The 24,912-nt window shown below is 36.2% G+C and overlaps 2 protein-coding genes across 2 annotated transcripts; both read right to left on the bottom strand.

Moving 5' to 3' along the window:
- Nucleotides 1-596: 596 nt before the first annotated feature.
- On the bottom strand, nt 597-8,441 carry LOC110454435 (cerebellin-2-like). Its single transcript, XM_021503929.1, has 4 exons — nt 8,242-8,441; nt 2,927-3,139; nt 1,753-1,794; nt 597-1,060 (listed from the first exon to the last, which is right to left on the bottom strand). Exons 1-4 carry the CDS (start codon nt 8,402-8,404, stop codon nt 648-650), a joined length of 831 nt encoding a protein of 276 aa, XP_021359604.1. The 5' UTR covers nt 8,405-8,441; the 3' UTR covers nt 597-647.
- An 8,302-nt stretch (nt 8,442-16,743) lies between these two features.
- Nucleotides 16,744-18,330, bottom strand: LOC110454437 (beta-1,3-galactosyltransferase 1-like). The gene has a single exon (XM_021503931.1). It carries the CDS (start codon nt 18,320-18,322, stop codon nt 16,832-16,834), a length of 1,491 nt encoding a protein of 496 aa, XP_021359606.1. The 5' UTR covers nt 18,323-18,330; the 3' UTR covers nt 16,744-16,831.
- Between the last annotated feature and the right edge of the window lie 6,582 nt (nt 18,331-24,912).

The raw sequence follows: 24,912 nt of genomic DNA, 5'->3' as shown, positions 1-24,912 counted from the left end.
TTTTCATCAGCTTAAGTTCTAAACTGTGATTGACTGGAATAACTCCAACGTATTGGACAGAGATAGCATCTGTTTAAGCGTCAGATAAAGGAAGCTATCTGGATACGCCGCAGGGGGCCAGTTTTAAAACGAGATGAGGGGACTCGTAGACTCTCGCACATCTTTGACCAAGTATTAAACAAAGCGAAGCTGAATCGAGTCATTTCGGTACAAATATAGCAACTATTGTACATTACCGGGTAGCCGAATCGACATCGATTTTGTGGACAACTCGTACACATTTTACACCTTTGTGTGCATGCGCTTCACTGGTCATTTGTCTGTTGAAGGTGACAGAGTACATACCGTACTAGTCATCGAAATGTAACATAGAAATAATTATTGGTTGTGTAATAAGAACTTTTCATTATATATTCTGCCTCCAGCACGCATAAACAGAAGGACACATACATAACATACAAAGAGGCACAACCTTAAATGACCTCAGCTGTTAATAACACGTTAAACAAGTTAAAACCAAAGCCAAACCAAATCTTACTGCGAGTTTTTATCATACTCAATAGAAATCATGAGGAACACGCATTGTTCTAATTCCACACCTTTTATTCAGTATATGATTGGTTTATACAAACTTTAGTGCTACACTACTAACTCTGACCAAGAGGTGTGATGAGGAATCCAGAAAACGTGGTATAGCCCAAACCAAAAATTTCAGGCGAGTTATTGTCGCGGTTTCTGACCCAGACCATGTCTCCAACAGATAATTGTAGCACAACCGTTCTGGTACCTTTATCTAACGCCGAATATGAAAACAAATGTCCAATGTCTACTCCGTTTTTTACTATGTTAAGCTGCATAAGATGGTTGTTGGAACTTGAAAGTAGTACGGTAGAGGTGAATGAAAACAGACCGGCGACAGGAGCCGTGAAGTGTCCGTGTCGGGAGTCGTATCCGTTCCCGACGTTCGTTACAACGTGGTCAAACTCAAGAGTCTGATGCTCTCCAAGTTGCAAAGTATGGGGGGAGAGTCTAGCGTAAAATCCAACGGCGGTGTGGTTATCTGAAACATTTGTTTTGTTTAATACGATGCGTATTAAGTTTTATTAATGGATGATCCCATCCCTGGTACATTGGACCCAAATTTCCATTTAATGATCCCATCCCTGGTACACCGGACTCAAATTTCCATTTAATGATTCAATCACTGGTACACCGGACTCAAACTCCCACTTCATGATTCAATCACTGGAGCCACACTTCTATTGTATGATCACATGACAGGTATATTTTGCCAAAACTTACCTGGCCTGTGCATCAGAATTAAACTTTTTTCATATGATACCCTGATCTGTGCATCAAAACTAAACTTTCTTCATATGATACCCTGATCTGTGCATCGGAACTAAACTGTCCTTTTATGATCACATGACTTGTGAACTGGAACTAAATCTTTCCTAAATGACCCCTTGACCTTTGAACTGGAACAAAATTGTCCTTCTATGATCCCCTGACTTATGAACTGGAACTAAACTTTCCTAATATGTCACCGTGATCTGTTCACTGGATCCAATAATGCCATAATTTTACAACATCATCTTCTGATAGAACTCAATCTTCAATTACGTATTCCCATCATCAATGTAATTATTTTGTATGTGAGTGTAGTAAATCTATGCTGTATTAGCATCGCTACCTAAAGTACTAACATACTCCAGATGAAGTAACCTAGTGTAGCAAAAGTATAAAACTCACCCTCATTAGCCACTTTCCTTATCCGTGATAGTTTATCGTCTGCTGTAAATGTAATGAAAGATTGTCATGATTATGTTCATATCTTATGCCCTATCTGTCCGAGAGTTCCAATATATAGTCTCTGCCTTTCGGGATGATATGCGAATCTTTCAGGCTAAAAAGGGATCAATAAAATGCATTCCCTTGGCTTACGCCTTGGTGAAGATTATGTTACAGATTACAGACTGAGATAATCCGCTTAGTTACAAGTATTTCTCGCACCTTTTTGTTAGAAAATGTCGCTATTGTTTACAAGTGTCCCGTCCGGGGCCTAAAATAACTATGTCTACTTTACTACTAAAGTAACGTTCGAATGCTTACGCGTAAACAATGTAGGCCGTTCCTACAAAGAAGAAATCGTATTTCAAATTGTAAATTATATTTATCTACAACATCAGTAATCTAACATTATCCTACCATTACATATATTGACACAACAGTATATCTATAAAACGAATGTTCAATTTTGAACGGAAGGGGAAAGTGCTCAGATTACAGTATCGATATGTGAAAATTCGTCGAAACGTCGCGGAAAAGTGCCAGACGAATCGGACGAGATAGACAATTTAGGACGGGGTATCACGTGAGATATCCTTGTCTAAAGTGTGAAAAACGATTTACAAAGATTTAAAGTCAGTTTACAAACATAAGCAAAATTACAGGAGTTGATATGTAGATGCAATGCATGTGCAAACCCTTTAACTCTGTTCGATATTGCAAATACCTAAATACTGCATTTACCGTTTGTTCAACATTCACTAATGCATCAAATGCATAATTTACGGAACTAATTTTTGCATGATCACGGTTTGTTAATGAATATCTTCTAAACTTAGAAATTAGATGCATGGGGCGTAAATCATTTCCGCAGCTTTTCTCTATTTTTGATAATTTATAAATATGCTGCCGATGTTTACTAATTTCTACTGTATCGATCACATGATTTACATTAAAGAATAAATATATTATAAATTATAAACAGAATTTACATTTTCGGCGAATATCTAACTGACCACATGTATACTACAAATAACCAACAAACCCAAAAAGAAAAACCAATATAAACACAAACTTTGAGTTTACCTGACAAGATCAATATTCTTTCAGGTATATAAATGATAGTTTTGGACAATACCTTGTGGAACAGCTTGGTCTTGAAATCTCGATGAATGCAGTTGACCTTTGTCTTCCTCTGTCAACTGAGCGGTTGTGACGAAAGCATCCTCATCATGGCAAATGTCAAAGTTCATTTGCTCTAACTGACCCAATCTAGTTTCCATGACAGCATTGGCGGTCTGTAACTTCTCCGTTTGTTTAACAAGATCATGATTTTCTTTTTCAAGTAAGTCTGATAAGTAAAACATAGAGTTGACACACAAGGTACAAATGTATTTAACATGGATAAGTTGGAATGCTTATGCTGAGAAAAGGAAAAAAAATCTAATGTGTAGCCTGATTATTCTATTGTTTGGTTATAAAGTGACGTGCTTTAAGTAAATGCCAGTGTATTAAACTAGAGAAGAGGAGACTGTGATATCTGTTTCTGGAAGTGATGGGGGACACATGAACTTAAAGATGTCTCAAATACCTTATTTTTATCTGTTGACAAAACATCATCAATATACTACCTGGATATGGAATAATTATATAACTTATAAAACTCTCTCTCCTAATTGCTTTGCATAATCTAGCAAATTAAGAGGTCGTTAAACGACGATTATAATTGTTTGACATGTTTGTGAGTGTACTATTTTGCAAGTTAATCAGAGTTAAGTAAATAACAATACTTATTCGTCACCCATACTCCTGCAACATATCTGCCTGTAACGTCATCATCTTCTTAATTTCGGTAATTTCCTGGTCCTGATTGTTTCCTCTGTTACTGGAAGGTGCTCCCTGTATCATATCTGATGCCAGTAAAACAATAACGATAAAAGAAAAAGTGGCCATCTTGTCTGCCTCTGTCTAAACACATAACAAGTTTTATCTGCCGGCCTTTCTTTCTTATCATTCATTATCACCTGTAAACGTTCTTGTATGTGCCTCACTCTCTTACATTAAATGTGGGTCAATCGATGTGATATGAAACACTTCGCTGTTGTGAAATTAACTATCATTTATAATGGTTTCATTAATTCATTGCTAATCAAACTATTCAACATCGAGTTTTTTGGGTTTTTTTGACGCATTGAAAAATACACAAATTTAAAGTGAATGAAATGAGGAATATTGTGAAAAAGTAAGACCCTTCATTGCAACCTCGAATTGTTTTATATTTCACGAAAAAACCTATTATCATTAACAAAAACATTTATGCGTGAATAAAATAGGCATACTCCAAACATCGTTTAAACTGCAAATTCTACTAAGTACAGTTATGGGAACGCACAACGCACCAAAAATACCGTGCGCACACCGTGCATATATTGTTCGCACACCGTGCATACATCGTCCACACATGATGCGCACAACTGTGCGATTTAACAATCGTTCGCCCCGTTGTGCGCTTCTCTCCGCACATCTGTGCGATATGGTACAATTTGTTGATCAATATTACGGAATGGAAAAATGACGGAATGTTCGTATGCAATAATGTACACTGTTTATATCACTGTAATTTCTCATCACTACAATCAGAGACGTATATGTCTCTTTTATAATTAAGAGTATGTACAAGTTTACAATGCGTGTAATACAGTATACAGTGACCGTTAGACTGTCAAGAATGGGTTTTGCTCCTCGGTAACAGAACAGGTAAATAACAGTTTGATGAGTGACCGGAGTTTTACTTGGCCTGTACTTGACACATAGAGCTGATATATGATACCGTATGACCATTATACAAACTCAACTGGACGTTTAATATTTGTTATTTGCATTCGTTTTGGTCTATAGCTCCCATTCATCTGGTTTTCACATCTTGGCGAGTTACGTAAGTGCCCCGGGCGGGGTAAACTACGGTCCAGGTACAAAGTGGCAATGTTTACCTGTGTAGCCGAGACTGTGTTGTAAATTTACACTTTTCGATTAAGGTCGTTTAAAAAACCCACAAAACACCATTTCTAAATTTAAGAAAGTATAGACAGAAAGATGTAGCTAGAGTATAGAAACATACTAAAAAATCTAATTTTATGTTCAAACACGAAACCGTATATATTGTCAAGGCATTCCTCAATCTACACCAACCACGATTGTTATCGCCCAACGTTCGTCGATCGTCCGCACAAATGTGCGCAAGGAATGATCGTCCATTTTTTTTATCGTTCGCACTTCGTACACACATCGTTCACACATCGTACACACATCGTGCGCACACCGCACATCGTGTTACGTTGTGCGATCCCACAGCTGTACCTTTAGTTAGCTGTCGCAAAGTCGCCAACATACCATCTACAGGACCCATTCCCAGAACGATCCATTGCATTCTTAGAGACATGATCTTAAATGACCTCAGCTGTAAAACAAGTTAAAACCAAAGCCAAACCAAACCTTAATTCGCGAGTTTTTATCATAATTAATAGAAATCATAACGAACACGTATTGTTTTATTTCAACAACTTTTATTCAAGATATGATTGGATTTTACAAACTTAAGTGCTGCACTAAAGCCTCCGACCAAGAGGTGTGATGAGGAATCCAGAAAACGTGGTATAGCCCAAACCAAAAATTTCAGGCGAGTTATTGTCGCGGTTTCTGACCCAGACCATGTCTCCAACAGATAATTGTAGCACAACCGTTCTGGTACCTTTATCTAACGCCGAATATGAAAACAAATGTCCAATGTCTACTCCGTTTTTTACTATGTTAAGCTGCATAAGATTGTTGCTGGAACTTGAAAGTAGTACGGTAGAGGTGAATGAAAACAGACCGGCGACAGGAGCTGTGAAGTGTCCGTGTCGGGAGTCGTATCCATTCCCGACGTTCGTTACAACGTCGTCAAACTCAAGAGTCTGATGCTCTCCAAGTTGCAAAGTATGGGGGGAGAGTCTAGCGTAAAACCCAACGGCGGTGTGGTTATCTGAAACATTTGTTTTGTTTAATACGATGCGTATTAAGTTTTATTAATGGATGATCCCATCCCTGGTACATCGGACCCAAATTTCCATTTAATGATCCCATCCCTGGTACATCGGACTCAAACTCCCACATCATGATCCAATCACTGAAGCCACACTTCTATTGTATGATCACATGACAGGTATATTTTGCCAAAACTTACCTGGCCAGTGCATCAGAACTAAACTTCTTTCATATGATACCCTGATCTGTGCATCGGAACTAAACTGTCCTTTTATGATCACATGACTTGTGAACTGGAACTAAATCTTTCCTTTATGACCCCTTGACCTGTGAACTGGAACAAAATTGTCCTTCTATGACCCCCTGACTTATGAACTGGAACTAAACTTTCCTTATATGTCACCGTGATCTGTTCACTGGATCCAATAATGCCGTAATTTTATAACATCATCTTCTGATAGAACTCAATCTTCAATTACGTATTCCCATCATCAATGTTATTATTTTGTATGTGAGTGTAGAAAATCTATGCTGTATTAGCATCGCTACCTAAAGTACTAACATACTCCAGATGAAGTAACCTAGTGAAGGAAAAGTATAAAACTCACCCTCATTAGCCACTTTCCTTATCCGTGATAGTTTATCGTCTGCTGTAAATGTAATGAAAGATTGTCATGATTATGTTCATAACTTATGCCCTATACGTTCGAGAGTTCCAATATATAGTCTCTGCCTTTCGGGATGATATGCGAACCTTTCAGGCTAAAAAGGGATCAATAAAATGCATTCCCTTGGCTTACGCCTTGGTTAAGATTATGTTACAGAGTCGTAGCTCTCGACTGAGATAATCCGCTTAGTTACAAGTATTTCTCGCACCTTTTTGTTAGAAAATGTCGCTATTGTTTACAAGTGTACCGCCCGGGGCCTAAAATAACTATGTCTACTTTACTACTAAAGTAACGTTCGAATGCTTACGCGTACACAATGTAGGCCGTTCCTACAAAGAAGAAATCGTATTTCAAATTGTAAATTATATTTATCTACAACATCAGTAATCTAACATTATCCTACCATTACATATATTGACACAACAGTATATCTATAAAACGAATGTTCAATTTTGAACGGAAGGGGAAAGTGCACAGATTACAGTATCGATATGTGAAAATTCGTCGAAACGTCGCGGAAAAGTGCCAGACGAAACGGACGAGATAGAAAATTTAGGACGGGGTATCACGTGAGATATCCTTATCTAAAGTGCGAAACACGATTTACAAAGATTTGATCAATTTAAAAATATAAGCAAAATTACAGGAGTTGATATGTAGATGCAATGCATGTGCAAACTCTTTAACTCTGTTCGATATTGCAAATACCTAAATACTGCATTTACCGTTTGTTCAACATTCACTGATGCATCAAATGCATAATTTACAGAACTAATTTTTGCATGATCACGGTTTGTTAATTAATATCTTCTAAACTTAGAAATTAGATCCATGGGGCGTAAATCATTTCCGCAGCTTTTCTCTATTTTTGATAATTCATAAATATGCTGCCGATGTTTACTAATTTCTACTGTATCGATCACATGATTTACATTAAAGAATAAATATTTTATAAATTATAAACAGAATTTACATTTTCGGCGAATATCTAACTGACCACATGTATACTACAAATAACCAACAAAAACAAAAACAAAAACGAATATAAACACAAACTTTGAGTTTACCTGACAAGATCGATACTCTTTCAGGTATATAAATGATAGTTTGGACAATACCTTGTAGAACAGCTTGGTCTTGAAATCTCGATGAATGCAGTTGACCATTGTCTTCCTCTGTCAACTGAGCGGTTGTGACGAAAGCATCCTCATCATGGCAAATGTCAAAGTTCACTTGCTCTAACTGACTCAATCTAGTTTCCATGACTACATTAGCGGTCTGTAACTTCTCCGTTTGTTTAACAAGATCATGATTTTCTTTTTCAAGTAAGTCTGATAAGTAAAACATAGAGTTTACACACAAGGTATAAATGTATTTAACATGGATAAGTTGGAATGCTTGTGCTGAGAAAAGGAAAAAATCTAATGTGTAGCCTGGTTATTCTATTGTTTGGTTATAAAGTGACGTGCTATAAGTAAATGCCAGTGTATTAAAATAGAGAAGAGGAGACTGTGATATCTGTTTCTGGAAATGATGGGGGACACATGAACTTAAAGATGTCTCAAATACCTTATTTTTATCTGTTGCCAAAACATCATCAACATATTACCTGGATATGGAATAATTATGTAACTTATCTCTCTCCTAATAGTTTTGAATAATCTAGCGAATTAAGAGGTCGTTAAACGACGATTATAATTGTTTGACATGTTTGTGAGTGTACTATTTTGCAAGTTAATCAGAGTTAAGTAAATAACAATACTTATTCGTCTCCCATACTCCTGTAACATATCTGCCTGTGACGTCATCATCTTCTTAATTTCGGTGATTTCCTGGTCCTGATTGTTTCCACTGTTACTGGAAGGTGCTCCCTGTGTCATATCTGATGCCAGTAAAACAATAACGATAAAAGAAAAAGTGGCCATCTTGTCTGCCTCTGTCTAAACACATAACAAGTTTTATCTGCCGGCCTTACTTTCTTATCATTCATTATCACCAGTAAACGTTCTTGTATGTGCCTCACTCTCTTACATTAAATGTGGGTCAATCGATGTGATATGAAACACTTCGCTGTTGTGAAATTAACTATCATTTATAATGGTTTCATTAATTCATTGCTAATCAAACTATTCAACATCGATTTTTTTATTTATTTTTTGACGCATTGAAAAATACACAAATTTAAAGTGAATGAAATGAAGAATATTATGAAAAAGTAAGACCCTTCATTGCAACCTCGAATGGTTTTATATTTCACGAAAAAACCTATTATCATTAACAAAAACATTTATGCGTGAATAAAATAGGCATACTCCAAACATCGTTCAAACTGCAAATTCTACTAAGTACAGTTGTGGGAACGCACAACGCACCAAAAATATCGTGCGCACACCGTGCATATATTGTTCGCACACCGTGCATACATCGTCCACACATGATGCGCACAACTGTGCGATTTAACAATCGTTCGCCCCGTTGTGCGCTTCTCTCCGCACATCTGTGCGATATGGTACAATTTGTTGATCAATATTACGGAATGGAAAAAATACGGAAAGTTCGTATGCAATAATGTACACTGTTTATATCACTGTAATTTCTCATCACTATAATCAGAGACGTATACGTCTCTGCTATAATTAAGAGTATGTACAAGTTTACAATGCGTGTAATACAGTATACAGTGACCGTTAGACTGTCAAGAATGGGTTTTGCTCCTCGGTAACAGAACAGTTAAATAACAATTTGATGAGTGACCGGAGTTTTACTTGGCCTGTACTTGACACAGAGAGCTGATATATGATACCGTATGACCATTATACAAACTCAACTGGACGTTTAATATTTGGTTTTTGCATTCGTTTTGGTCTATACCTCCCATTCATTTGGTTTTCACATCTTGGCGAGTTACGTAAGTGCCCCGGGCGGGGTAAACTACGGTCCAGGTACAAAGTGGCAATGTTTACCTGTGTAGCCGAGACTGTGTTGTAAATTTACACGTGTCGATTATGGTCGTTTAAAAAACCCACAAAACACCATTTCTAAATTTAAGAAAGTACAGACAGAAAGATGTAGCTAGAGTATAGAAACATACTGAAAAATCTAATTTTATGTTCAAACACGAAAGGCATTCCTCAATTTACACCAACCACGATTGTTATCGCCCAACGTTCGTCGATCGTCCGCACAAATGTGCGCAAGGAATGATCGTCCATTTTTTTTATCGTTTGCACTTCGTGCACACATCGTACACACATCGTACACACATCGTGCGCACACCGCACATCGTGTTACGTTGTGCGATCCCACAGCTGTACCTTTAGTTAGCTGTCGCAAAGTCGCCAACATACAATCTACAGGACCCATTCCCAGAACGACCCATTGCATTCTTAGAGACATGATCTTAAATGACCTCAGCTGTAAAACAAGTTAAAACCAAACCCAAACCAAACCTTAATTCGCGCGTTTTTATCATAATTAATAGAAATCATAACGAACACGTATTGTTTTATTTCAACAACTTTTATTCAAGATATGATTGGATTTTACAAACTTAGGTGCTGCACTTAAGCCTCTGGCCAAGAGTTGGATGTGGAATCCAGAAAACGTGCTATAGCCCAAACCATGAATCTCGGGCAAGTTATTGTCGCGGTTTCTGACCCATGCCATGTCTTCAACAGATAATGGTAGCACAGCCGTCCTGGTACCTTGATCATACGCCGAACTAGAGTACAAATGTCCAATGTCTACTCCGTTCTTTACTATGTTAAGGTGTATAACATGGTTGCTTGAACTTACAAGTATTACGGTAGAGGTGAATGAGAACAGCCCGGCGACAGGAGCCGTGAAGTGTCCGTGTCGGGAGTCGTATCCGTTCTCGACGTTCGTTACGACATCGTCAAACTCAAGAGTCTGATGCTCTCCAAGTTGCAAAGTATGGGGAGGTNGGGGGGGCGGCGGAGAGAGTCTAGCATAAAATCCAACGGCGGTGTGGTTATCTGAAACATTTGGGTTTTGTTAGATTTATACGATGCGCATGAAGTATCATTAATGAATGAGCACGTGACTCGTACATTTTGGCAAAACTATCCCCTGACCTTTGAACCGGAACTAAACTTTCGTGTTCACCAGATCCAATCATACTGTAATATAATCACATCGTCGACTCCTAGAAATCAATCTTCAATTACGTGTTCTCATCATCAATGTTATAATTTGGTATGTGAGTTTAGTAAGTTTATGCTGTTTTAGCACTGCTACCCAAAGTACTAACATATTCCAGATGAATAATCTAATGTAGCAAAAGTATAACACTTACCTTCATTAGCCAATTTCCTTATCCATGATAGTTTATCGTCTGCTGCAAATATAATGGAAAATTGCCATGACTATTTTCATATATTATGCCCTATCTGCACGGGAGTTCCAAAATTTAGTGTCTGCCCTTCGGGAGGATATGCAAACAATTCAGGCTAAAAAGGGATTGATAAAATGTATTACCTTTGGCCTGAGTTAAGATTATGTTACAGATTCGTAGCTTTCGGCTAAGATAACTCACTAAGTTTCAGGTAATACATTTTTACTCGCATCATTTTGTTAAAAAAAATCCGCTTTTGTTACAAGTGTCTCGTCCGGGGCCTACAATAACTATGTCTACTTTACTACTAAAGTTCCGTTCGAATTCTTATGCGTAAACAATGTACTCCGTTCTTACAAAGCAGAAATCGTGTTATAGGTTATCCTTTTTATCTACAACATTTGGAATCTAACATTATCAAACCAATACATATAACGACAGAACAATATATTTATAATATGGATATTGAATTTTGAACTTTCGTACCACATCGATATGTCAAAATTCCACGAAACTTCGCGGAACAGTGTCAGACGAATAAGATGAAATAGAAAACATTAGGATGGGTATCACGTGGGGTATCATATTCTATAGTGAACAGATGTATAAAGAGTCAATGATAGTCTAGGAACATAAGCAGCATTACAGGGGTTGATATTTGATATATAATCGCAAGTGTTGATGCAATGCATGTACGAGCCCATTAACTCAATATTGCAGATACATTAATACTGCATTTTCCACTGGTTTAACTTTCTCTAATGCATCTAACGTATAGTTACTTACATTTCCATGACCATGGGTTCTTAATGAATATCTTCCTAACTTAAATATTAAATCCACGGCAGCGTAAATCGTTTCCGCATGCCTTTTTTTCTACTTTTGATAATTTATAAATATGTCGTCGATGTTTGATATTTTGATAAATTATTGAACTATTTTATCGATTTCGCGAATTGTATATAATACATCTTCGCTTATAAACACGTGAGGTACGGTAGTCTATTGGTAGAACGCTGGGCTCGTGACCGAAGGGTTGCGGGTTCGAGTCACTTCACGGCACTGTGTTGTATCATTTAACGAAACACTTTACTCCGCTTGTTCCAGTCTACTCCAGTGTAAACGAGTAAGTGGTTTGTCTGTGCTAGAATTGTTGAATGCTAGCTGTTAGCGCCGAAATGGCAGCACCAGCGGTATGCTCCCCAGAAAATAAAGAAAGATATTGGCTGGTTGCGGATAACAATTTGTGAACCGCTTTGAAACGACCTACGAACTAGGTTGTTATAAAGCGGTATATAGGAGCTTCGAATAATTATAATGAACAGAATTTATATTTTCGGCAAACATCTTATTGACTACATGTACATGGTCTTGTATTATATCGTTGATCCTTGGTAGGTACACAGTAAATTATTATATCGTTGATACTGGGTAGGTACACATTAAATTATTATATCGGTGATCCTGGGTAGGTCCACAGTAAATTATTATATCGGTGATCCTGGGTAGGTACACAGTAAATTATTATATCGTTGATACTGGGCAGGTACACATTTAATTATTATATCGGTGATCCTGGGTAGGTACACAGTAAATTATTATATCGGTGATCCTGGGTAGGTCCACAGTAAATTATTATATCGGTGATCCTGGGTAGGTACACAGTAAATTATTATATCGTTGATCCTGGGTAGGTACAAAGTAAATTATTATATCGGTGATCCTGGGTAGGTCCACAGTAAATTATTATATCGGTGATCCTGGGTAGGTCCACAGTAAAGTATTATATCGTTGATCCTGGGTAGGTACACAGTAAATTATTATATCGTTGATACTGGGCAGGGACACATTTAATTATTATACCGGTGATCCTGGGTAGGTACACAGTAAATTATTATATCGGTGATCCTGGGTAGGTACAAAGTAAATTATTATATCGGTTACCCTGGGTAGGTACCCAGTAAATTATAATATCGGTGATCCTGGGTAGGTCCACAGTAAATTATTATATCGGTGATCCTGGGTAGGTACACAGTAAATTATAATATCGGTGATCCTGGGTAGGTAAACAGTAGATTGTTATATTGGTGATTCTAGGAAGGTAAACAGTAGATTGTTATATCGGTGATACTCTAGGTAAACAGTAGATGGATATATCGGTTACCCTGGGTAGGTAAACAGTAGATTATTATATCGGTGATCCTGGGTAGGTAAACAGTAGATGAATATATCGGTTACCCTGGGTAGGTAGACATCATATTGTTATATCGGTTACCCTGGGTAGGTAAACAGTAGATTATTATATCGGTGATCCTTAGTAGGTAAACAGTAGATGAATATATCGGTTACCCTGGGTAGGTAGACATTATATTGTTATATCGGTTACCCTGGGTAGGTAAACAGTAGATTATTATATCGGTTACCCTGGATAGGTAAACATTAGATTGTTATATTGGTGATTCTGGGAAGGTAAACAGTAGATTAACAGTAGATTATAATATCGGTAATCCTGGAGGTAAACAGTAAATTATTATATCGGTGATACTATAGGTAAACAGTCGATGAATATATCGGTTACCCATGGTAGGTAGACATTAGACTTATATCAGTGAACCTGGGTAGGTAAACAGTAGATTATTATATCATTTATCCTGGGTAGGTAAACAGTAGATCATTATATCGGTTACCCTGGGTAGGTAGACATTATATTGTTATATCAGTGATCCTAGGTAGGTAAACAATAGATTAGTATTAATTGCTTATTGGTTAAGCTGTTATGTAATAGATTTGGTATTTTATATTATGAAATCAATATTTCCTTTTCAATAAATATCGGTTAGATTACGTCCATTCTTATGCTTGTAATCTTTTGCTTAATTTCTCAAGTATGATCCTAGTGATCACAAACGTTAGACAACCATTCAATAGTCATTTTTGCTAATTTCTCACTTGAATGGTCGCGGTATTTCTTTCGTTTGTGACTTCTATATAAACTTTATTTATTTTTGCAACAATTATGAAGCAAGTTTACAGCTTATATAAATCATTCTTGTTGGTCCAGATGTTAGCGAGCGGCGTGTCTTAATGTGGAAGGAAACTGGAGTACCCGGGGGAAACCCACGTGGTCGGGTAGGTGACCCAATACCTTTTCACGTTTTATCAGGGAATCGATCCCCGGCCGCCTTGGTGAAAGGCAACCCGTTTGTGACTTAATAGTATAATTGTTTTTAAATTCATGAAATGATTCCTTTGTCTGTTGCAACACATTTAATCAACTGTCTACCACAATATAATTAAAAAATGTGATCTGATTTTATTAATGTAAACACATGTAATCTAATAACTATTTGAAATATTTTGTTTTCTGTTATTCAAATTATCATTAACCGTTATCATTGCATTTCTTATATTTATTGACAAGAACCAGCATTGCTGTATACCAAAACCTGTTGCGACCTATGTGAGTCTCCCTATCTACGTAGCTAAGTGCACAAGCCGAACAATAACAAATTGTTCGAAATGTAACAATCAGTTCCAATTGTTAGGTCAATGAATATGGAAACATTAGGGACGTGTTTCGCTCTTTGACCTTGATGTGTTCCAACTTGATGATGAAGTGTGTGACAGTAATTGAATACTTAAGTTAAATATAGCGGACATTTAAATTACATTGAGGTGACGTCTAGAGTAGTTATATAAACAAAATATAAGTGCTAAAAGTAAACTCTAAGAGTAAACAAACGTCTCTCGATACTAAGTTGTCCTGTCAACAATACATTGCATTTACGTCCGTTACATATTGTATCGAACTACAATAGGTCTCTTCTTGACAAAACTTTATTAAAGGAATAACAGAGTAAGTAAAGGCTTTATTACTTCATGTTTGCTCCATACAGGTATCGTATAGTTGTTCGTATAGAATGTGTTACATAGGTTACACACAACATATACCATTGGGAGTTTTATTCAGAAACAAACTCCATTCATTTACAAAGTCCATCCACTCATTTTGGAGTATTTATTAAAAGTCCTTCTTTTAACTGAAATAAAAATGTCATGGAAATGACAAAACACCGTGAAGTTGCGTTGTTTCAATCAACTAGAACAAGACCATCTTATATAAGATGCATGCACATTGTATAAACAGTCAAACAAGCATAAACAAAATCCTTTCTAAGCCCCAAAAAGTGCTTTCGTAATACAAGTGGTATTTATATACTGGTTCAGGTCACAATACAATCAATACAATTAAGTCAAAACGCTGGTTTTTTGTTTTGTGTTTTTTTTTGTTTATCTCATTTTGGTTGTATATGAGTGAAATATATACATATATAAGGTATTCAATGAAAACCAATTAATTTTCTATTTATTTCATTTTTAAAACAACGTGACACGAATACTGCTATATCAGAAAAAATGCAGGAATTTGTAGCGTACCATTTGACACCTGGTACTAATGACGCCACGGCTGACAACAATGTAGAGTGCTATGTTTAAAAGGGGTTCTCAATACAATTATGTCTTTTGTTGCTATAATCTGGAAAAAAAATCGAAACAGAAATATCAGTATGTATGCTGTAAAGATGAAACAAAAAAGCCACTTATTTCGCTGTTGCTTCATCTGAACTTGAAACTGAAGATCTTTGGAGTGAATAGAAGGTACCGTTCTGATTTAACAATATTAAGAGTGATGTCAGCATTTCTATCTGTATATCATTTCTTATATCTTCACTGTAGTAAGGGTGGTGAACGATTTAATCAAACGGAGAGTTCAGGATTTTTCTCAATTTAAAACGTGATAAGTGAGAAAATCGTAGGTTGTTAAATGAGAAATTCGTAGGGTGTTTTCTATTTTATCACATTTTAAATTGTGAAAAATCATGAAATCTCCGTTTGATTAAAACGTTCATCAATCTTAATACAGTGAAGATATAAGAAATGATATGCTGACATTAAACTGACATGAATTAATTATGTTATATTTTTGTAGATAGAACGAGGACGCCATTTTTCACATCAGGATTTCGTGCATGGGAAAGCACGGGAAGTGGAAAATGTATTTACAGATCAAACCCATGCGGCGCTTCTCGCCGCTTCTGGGTTTGAAAAAAAAAATCAAACAAAATAAGGGCAATACGTAGAACGCATATGTTACGATAAGAGAACTTTGCTCAGGCGCCTTTGCCTTCGGCGTCCGGGAGCTACCCTCTTGAAGAATGCTTTGAAACAAAATGGTGCTCTGGAATAACTTCGGTATCTTGAAACAATCGTAAACAAACTCTCTCCTTTACAAACTTGTCCGTATAAATCCTGAGGTATAATCACGCTAACTGTTTTTATAATTATGGAAACTTATATCTGATTTAATATCCATTAGGACCTTCCTAAACTTTTTCCTCATGCACTTCAATTATGGATTGTACAGAAGTAAATAAAGCACAACCAATGCAATAAATATAATATAACCAGGCCTCGCTTGCACGAAACTTTCTGCCTCCGTTCTAAATGCTAAACTTTGAGTATACGCTTAACTTTAAACATATGCTTAACTTTCTAAAATTCTTAGTTCTCAATCGTTAGATTTTTAGCTATGAATGGACCAATATTTGAGAACGTTTTTTAGAAAGTCAATTTTGAGAACTTCTCAGCTAAGCACGTACTTAGTCGGAGGATTGAGAACTAAGAATTAAGAAGTTCCGTGCAAGCGGGGCCTTGTAGTAAAGCGAAGTCAAATCGATTGGCTCTTTGATCGTCATTTCGTGCATGAATAATAAACAATTATTGTATTAAATTACACTTAGCGTCGCCAATTCGACGGCGGTGTTATTGCTCTAACTTCTACATATGTTACACCTTTGTGTGCTACATGTAACGTTTTAATGGTCATTTGTCTGATGAAGGTGACAGAGTACATACCCTACTAGTCATCGAAACGTCATATATAAAACATCCATTGGCAGCTGTTTAATATGACCTTTTTAATATATTGATACAACATTTATGAGTTTTTCTTTGCGAATTCCATCCATTTAGCTATATCATTTATTTCAGATTTCAGATGCTCTAGTCGCTTGCCTATATAGTCACAGTAAACAGCTTTATCAGCATGTTGGTCTAATATACTCAAGTGGCAGTCCCAGGCTCTTCTTAAATCTTTTGGATTACCGTAATAATGAGAGGCAATTGTATTTTTAAATGAAGTCGACACTGTAAACGCTCGTCCTGAGTTAACAAACACATTATCTATAACCTTAATCCCTAGCTTAGCTGCTAAAATTCCCAAATATACATCTTCAAATTTAAACAACTTGGTATACTTTGCTGCTATTGCAAAGTTCCTCACAGTTGACATGGACATGATCACAAAGCCTCCGAAAATATAATTGGGATAATTTTTGAAAGTATACTCAGTCTTGGGTGTATACCATTTCGATGATGGATCCCGTATTGGCATAGTACCTGTTAAACGATGACCGGAGAAGAATGTCTCTGCTTTCCGTGCGGGAAGATCGTCAAGATATTTAAGCAACAGGTCTGGTGCGACGTAAATATCGTCATCCACGGAAACTACGTACATGGCACGTCGACAGTGGGTTACCGCCCACTTCAACCCGCTCACTGTCTTCAGGGTTAGGTTATAATAGTTATCTTTGTAATTCACAAGGAAAATGTCCTGGTATTTAGCGGATTCGTCTTGTAGATCTAATAATCCTTCTTTTTCTTTTGGTATGCCGAAGGAGAAAACAATCCGAATCCATGGGAAGCGTTTTTTGTCGGCCCAGGTATCGCGAATGATTTCTCGTTTTGAAGTCTTGTGTGGAGCACTTTTCACAATGAATAAAACCCGCACGGCATCTGATCCGCTGCATGTGTTATGTGGGTTGATAATGTAGCGATAATCAAACACATTGATTGGTGTTACATCAGCAAATCCGTTCTCGTCGTACTGCCGTACAATCTGTGTTAAATTCACATTGAATGGATATTTATCAGGAGTAAATCTTGCAGTTGTTCCGTTTTTATTCGTCTTCTGGCCTTCTGTCTTTATCACATTAACCACGAACTTTGGTATGAGTTTTATGTCATTACGGATTCGGTCATATTCAATGCTTTCCCGCTGCTCAAACAAAGCACGTTCATGATGTGAATCGTTTGTTTGAACTCCATTCAACCTCTCTACATCCAAGTCATCGTTGTTGACTACTACTACACTGTCCCGTTTCTCCAAAGAGACATGTCGTTGACTGAGTGATGTCAACGCACTCTTTATTTCCTCGTTATGTTCTTGATGGTCAATAGGTGCTCTTCTATCCCATTCTTCCAAGTCTTTATGCAAACGAGCCACGCGTGTCTTTTTAAGAATGCTGTCATATTTTGTTGTATGTAAGCGTAATATAGTACCCACTACTATCACTAAAAGTAGCAAATAAAGTTTCGGATTTCGCAGAAGTAGAATCGCCGTTTTAAAAGGCTGTTTAAGTAGCCGCATTTTTAAACAACTTTACTTGATGACAGACAGAAGTATGTATATCCGACACTAGAATTACAGAGCAAATACCGTATAATCGGCTATTGATTTAATGGATTTTGTGTGACGGTGTGGTTAAAGAAGTCACATGATTGTAAATGACAATCTAATACTGACCAGTTTGGAATTTAAAATGTTGTTATTCTTTCTTCTTTACCCTTTTACAAGTTCTTTAATACTAGGAGTAGGATTGAGGACTATCCGCTATACAAACATAGATAATGTACCATCTAGACTGTACCCAAATATAGTTTAAGTGACTGTAGTATGTGAATAAGTTTCGTGTGCATTCGCAATGGTTAAATTCTTATGAACAGATTACGAATATATTTATCTTATAACTTCACTAAACCCGTCTTCCAAATTCCAAACGTTATCTTACGTTATCTGCAACCCTTGGAATATGTCATGACGAAACAATATCTCCCATCCTCGAATTATAAGTATTAATCTCTCGATACGCTATCTACCTATAGTTGATTCATGTCGTTGAAGATTTTACCCTTACGCTATCTACCCTATAACTGATACCTGTTCGTTGGAGATTTTACCCTTACGCTATCTACCCTATAGCTGATACCTGTCCGTTGAAGTTGAAGATTTTACCCTGACGCTATCTACCCTATAGTTGATTCCTGTCCGTTGAAGATTTTCCCCTTACCCTATCTACCCTATAGTTGAGTCCTGTCCGTTGAAGTTGAAGATTTTACCCTTACGCCATCTACCCTATAGTTGATTCCTGTCCGTTGAAGATTTTCCCCTTACCCTATCTACCCTATAGTTGAGTCCTGTCCGTTGAAGTTGAAGATTTTACCCTTACGCCATCTACCCTATAGTTGATTCCTGTCCGTTGAAGATTTTACCCTTACCCTATCTACCCTATAGTTGAGTCCTGTCCGTTGAAGTTGAAGATTTTACCCTTACGCTATCTACCCTATAGTTGATTCCTGTCCGTTGAAGATTTTACCCTTAAGCTATCTACCCTAGAGTTGATTATGTCGGTTGAAGATTTTACCCTTACGCTATCTACCCTATAGTTGATTCCTCCCCGTTGAAGATTTTACCCTTACGGTATATTCTAGTCTACTTGTATTTCGTGAAAGGTGTCATGTAAAAAGTCACCTTTGATTTTGTCAGGACTTTCCATAGATACAGGCAAGAGATGTGGATGGAGAGGGTACCATTTGGTTATCGAGGATGGCTGTCTCCAACCAAAAGTGTGTAGGTCACCAACAATCTAAGACAAGGTTTCACGTCGTAGAATGTTTTGCTCGGAGTGTTTTTGTTAGTTCGATTGAGTAAAAATATTCCCACTTCATCTTCATTTAAGGTAACAAATCTGCTTATGTTGGGATTGTCGTCTGCTCCGGTTGCTATTCTGACCGTGCATGTTCAACAGTGACCGTCTCAATACGATCTCGTTTAAGTTCAACTATAAAATCAATTCAAATTTAAAATCGGCATGTATATGTACCTGACATGTATACATGTTAAACAACACAATTTGTTTTTAATTTTCATTAAAGCAGGCAATTTAAGATTAGAAAGCTAAAATTAATTTATCTTGCGCTCTAACTTGCTTCAGCCTGTCATTAAGGCTATGACATAAGATTTGATAATGATAATTTGAATGATTCCGAAACTGTGAACGTTTTTCTCGAATTAACATACCTGTTGTTTGTGGCATCTATTCCAACCTCAGCGGCCAATATTTCCAAATACACATCCTCAAATTTACAGCCTAGTAAACAAAGCTGCTACAGTAAATATTCTCACTGTAGACATCGACATGAGAATATATTCCCTAAAAGTGTAATTTGGATAATTCTGAAAAGGATATTCGGACAGGGACACCATCCATTTATCTTTGAGAGTTCTAATTGGCTTTGTGTTGACCAACAGGTGGCCGGAAAAGAGTTTATCATTTTTCCGGACTTCAGATCTGTCAAGAAAACTGACCAGCAGGTCTGGTGCGACGTAAAAGCACGTGTACAGTGAGTAGTCCGCTCATAGTCTTCAGGGTAAGGTTATAATGATTATCAACATAATATTTTACAATGAGGATATCATTATATCTCGTAGATTCATACAGTAAGGCTTGCAAAGCTGTGTAATTTTTTTGAAAACCCGAAAGAAAAAAACAATACGAATGGATTTAAATCGTTTCGTGGTAGCCCATGTTTTTCGAATGGTTTGTCGACGTAGAGTGTGATCTGAGCTACTTTTTACAATAAAGAACACCTTTTTTCCGGTGTTTTGCGAAAGTGGTCAGGGCTGACAAAGTAGCTATAATCAAACCTATTGATTGGCCGCTAATCCACAAAACCTTTTGTGCCATAGTGATGTAAACTTTCCAGTTAGATTAACATTACATGGGTTTTTATCAGGCGAAAACGTGTAATTCTTTTGAGCATTTTGTAAATATGTATTGACGTCCAGTAACGCTTATTCGTTTACGTCTGGCTTGAGTTTCACTTCATTATTCAAATTGTTTTGGCGTTCCGTTTGCTCAATATGCTCTTGGATGGCATTCTGCTTCTCAGGAAAATGTCTTACTCTTTTCTTTCTTCTTGCACTGGTTGAACTTTTTGTCTTTTGTTTTCTTTCAAGTCCTGCACTCGCACGAGACAATCCTTCGATTTTTTTACATTTGTCGTTATGATTTCACTCATATACAGGTTTAATACGATAAAAATCCCTATCACAAAAACATATGAAACGCAGTGTGAAGGGATATTGCCACAGAAACATAGCTGTTGAAATTTCAGATGATATAATGTATACCATGTTAGTAACGTATTATGTATACCATGTTAGTAAGGTATGATGTACACCATGTTAGTAAGGTATCATGTATACCATGTAAGTAAGGTATGGTGTATACCATGTTAGTAAGGAATGATGTTTACCATGTTAGTTAGGTATAATGTATACCATGTAAGTAAGGTATGATATATACCATCCTAGTAAGGTATGATGTAAACCATGTTAGTAAGGTATGATGTCTACCATGTTAGTAAGGTATGATGGATACCATGTTAGTAAGGTATGATATATACCATGTTAGTAAGGTATGATGGATACCATGTTAGTAAGGTATGATGGATACCATGTTAGTAAGGTATGATATATACCATGTTAGTAAGGTATGATATATACCATACTAGTAAGGTATGATGTACACCATTGTCGTTATGATTTCACTCATATACAGGTTTAATACGATAAAAATCCCTATCACAAAAACATAAGAAACGCAGTGTGAAGGGATATTGCCACAGAAACATAGCTGTTCAAATTTCAGATGATATAATGTATACCATGTAAGAAAGGTATGGTGTATACCATGTAAGTAAGGAATGATGTATACCATGTTAGTAAGATATGATGTATACCATGTCAGTTAGGTATGATGTATACCGTGTTAGTAAGGTATGATGTATACCATGTTAGTAAGGTATGATATATACCATCCTAGTAAGGTATGATGTACACCATGTTAGTAAGGTATGATGTATACCATGTAAGTAAGGTATGATGTATACCATGTTAGTTAGGTATGATGTATACCATGTTATTAAGGTATAATGTATACCATGTTAATAAGGTATGATGTATACCATGTTAATAAGGTATGACGTATACCATGTTAGTAAGGTATGATGTATACCATGTTAGTAAGGTATGATGTATACCATGTTAGTTAGGTATGATGTATACCATGTTATTAAGATATAATGTATACCATGTTAATAAGGTATGATGTATACCATGTTAATAAGGTATGACGTATACCGTGTTAGTTAGGTATGATGTATACCATGTTAGTAAGGTATGATGTATACCATGTTAGTAAGGTATGATGTATACCATGTTAGTAAGGTATGATGTACACCATGTTAATAGTCTAAAAGTGACTGATCATTGTAGTAATTATGGCCCCTATAAGTTTCCGCCTAGTAGCACAGGTTCGGATTCAGTTTCGATAAGTATAAGTCAAGTCAGATCGGTTTAAAACAAACATCATATACTAACAAATGAGTCAGGCGTTTTCTGTATTCATGTTCCTTTCATTAAACTTCGCTCTTCAAATATCATTCAGTTACGAATATCTTAAAAATCATCGACTTTAACTGTCTTTTTATATTATCGTTATTATATCAATATGAACTGGGCTAAAAATGTTCGCCTAGTTGAACTTTAGCTTTTCGCCGAAATAATCGATATTCGTTCAGTGCTAATTTCACTCTTCAAATTTGATCCCTATGCATATTATGATGTGTATTGATGTTTGCTGTGTTCGTTTTCATTTTAACAAATTTTATTCATGATGGTATATGAATGGAATCGAACAAAAGGCTATGCCTATACAGTAGATTTCTCTTAATATCACTTCCCATTTGTCAGAGAAAAACATGATATTAACAGAAACATGACATAAACAGAATACATATTTTCTGATGTTTTTCAGCCCTCAAAACCGGAAGTGAACTTTAAGTCAAATGCCTAAGTGATGTGGCTCTATGAAGAAGATTGATATTTTGTAACTAACCTTGTTCTTTACCCTAGTTGAAATATAGATATAAGTAAATAAGTATAGAAATAAATATATTATTTGTATTTCATTTCAGTATGCAGTTACATTTCATATAGTTAGTAGCAAAATGACGATCAGTACGATTGTAATTATGATTGTTTACTGCAGTAGTGATGTAGGTATACAAGTGTTTGGCTGGTATTCTGCATTAAATTCAATTGTAAACATGAGACTTGGTAAATATTTACCTATATCTTGATATATATACTGTTCTTACGCTAGTAACATCTTTTCATAGATTAATTTCTTTAGATATTTGCTGCAAGTGTGTAATCAAAGATAGTACACATGTTATAATTAGTTGAAAGAATACATCAAACTTGGCATTAGAAAAGTTTACAGATGTTAGACTGTCCTAGCTAGCTCCCCCAACCACAGGTGAATATCATGTTAACAAGTATGTAAGTCAACTTATTGTTTAACAGTCAGCCAGGTGTAACCTATTGTTTAAAAGTCAGCCAGGTGTAAAAAAATACCCTGTTAGGCCAAGGCATTGTTTACATAATAAGGTCCCCAGGGCATTTATCATGAATCCTTACCACCATTTACCTGTATTTTTTTTGTGACAGTGGCCAAAATAAAGTGATATTAAGAGAAATCGACATAAAATCAGGTGATAATAAAAGAATTGAATTGCATAGATTAAATAGCAGGAAAAACGGTGCATCAAAAAAACATGATAATAACCGAAAAGTGACATTAACAGACGTGATATTAGGTGAAATGTACTGTATCAGTTATCTCCTGCATGTATTTGTATGAAACAGTATATATATATATATTATTTTATAGTGAAATGAAAATTGAAAAAAAATACTTTTTACAAAACATATATCAACGTGCAAGTCAATGGTATAGGGGAGATAACTTAAACTGCACATAGAAATTACAGGTCAAACTGTGATGTATCTTGACCTTACCAGGGTAATGAGTGAATATTAACCACCTTCCTTCACTACATCCTCCCTAGGAGTTCAAGATCCACACAGAGGGACTCGTGGAATGTTTCGGAAACACAATTTAGGATACGTGTCAAAAACTAGAGTCCTTCAAATCCACTTAAGATACATCGACGATGTGCTATAAAAGAACCACACTTTTTTAACAATATCGAATTTGTAGTTTATCTGCTTTCACAATTATCTTGACTAACAACATGGCCACCAGGGACGTCTCACTACTTCACTTGTTTTACATGTATAATCAGACGATTTCGATTTTGAGAACGTGAACTTTCACTTTCTTGACAGAAAAAGAATTGTTTCCTCAACCTTTGGTGTTTACAAGTCCAAGTTGAATCGGTATGAAGGATCTTGTTCCGATTATACTATAGACAAGTGTTATAGTCGACACCATCAACTAATTGGAACTATATATTTTTGTATTTGTGTGATATGGAGGTCGATGTTTATTAGTATGATCCATATCTTTTTGTATTTGTGTGATATGAAGGTCGATGTTCATTTTTATGCTCCATATCTTTTTGTATTTGTGTGATATGGAGGTCGATGTTTATTAGTATGATCCATATCTTTTTGTATTTGTGTGATATGAAGGTCGATGTTCATTTTTATGCTCCATATCTTTTTGTATTTGTGTGATATGAAGGTCGATGTTTATTATTATGCTCCATATCTTTTTGTATTTGTGTGATATGGAGGTCGATGTTTATTATTATGCTCCATATCTTTTTGTATTTGTGTGATATGGAGGTCGATGATTATTAATATGCTCCATATTAATTTGTATTTGTGTGATACTGAAGGTCGATGTATATTATTATGCTCCATATATTTTTGTATTTGTGTGATATGGAGGTCGATGTTTATTATGATGCTCCATATATTTTTGTATTTGTGTGATATGGAGGTCGATGTTTATTATGATGCTCCATATTTTTTTGTATTTGTATGATATGAAGGTCGATGTTTATTATTATGCTCCATATCGGTTT

This window comes from Mizuhopecten yessoensis, unplaced genomic scaffold (assembly GCF_002113885.1).
Source record: "Mizuhopecten yessoensis strain PY_sf001 unplaced genomic scaffold, ASM211388v2 scaffold7837, whole genome shotgun sequence".
In the NCBI taxonomy this organism is placed as follows: domain Eukaryota; kingdom Metazoa; phylum Mollusca; class Bivalvia; order Pectinida; family Pectinidae; genus Mizuhopecten; species Mizuhopecten yessoensis.
The sequence above is the reverse complement of the archived record's forward strand: the minus strand, read 5'-3'. Positions and strand labels throughout refer to the sequence as shown.

Bases quoted from the DNA above. Each gene is read 5' to 3' on its own strand.
- LOC110454435 (XM_021503929.1), bottom strand. From the start codon at position 8,404: ATGGCCACTTTTTCTTTTATCGTTATTGTTTTACTGGCATCAGATATG. The intron at 3,140-8,241 runs GTATTGTTATTT...TTTACTTATCAG, and splicing joins GGAGTATGGGAGACGAATAA to ACTTACTTGAAAAAGAAAAT. The intron at 1,061-1,752 runs GTGAGTTTTATA...CAAATGTTTCAG, and splicing joins AAGGAAAGTGGCTAATGAGG to ATAACCACACCGCCGTTGGA.
- LOC110454437 (XM_021503931.1), bottom strand. From the start codon at position 18,322: ATGCGGCTACTTAAACAGCCTTTTAAAACGGCGATTCTACTTCTGCGA.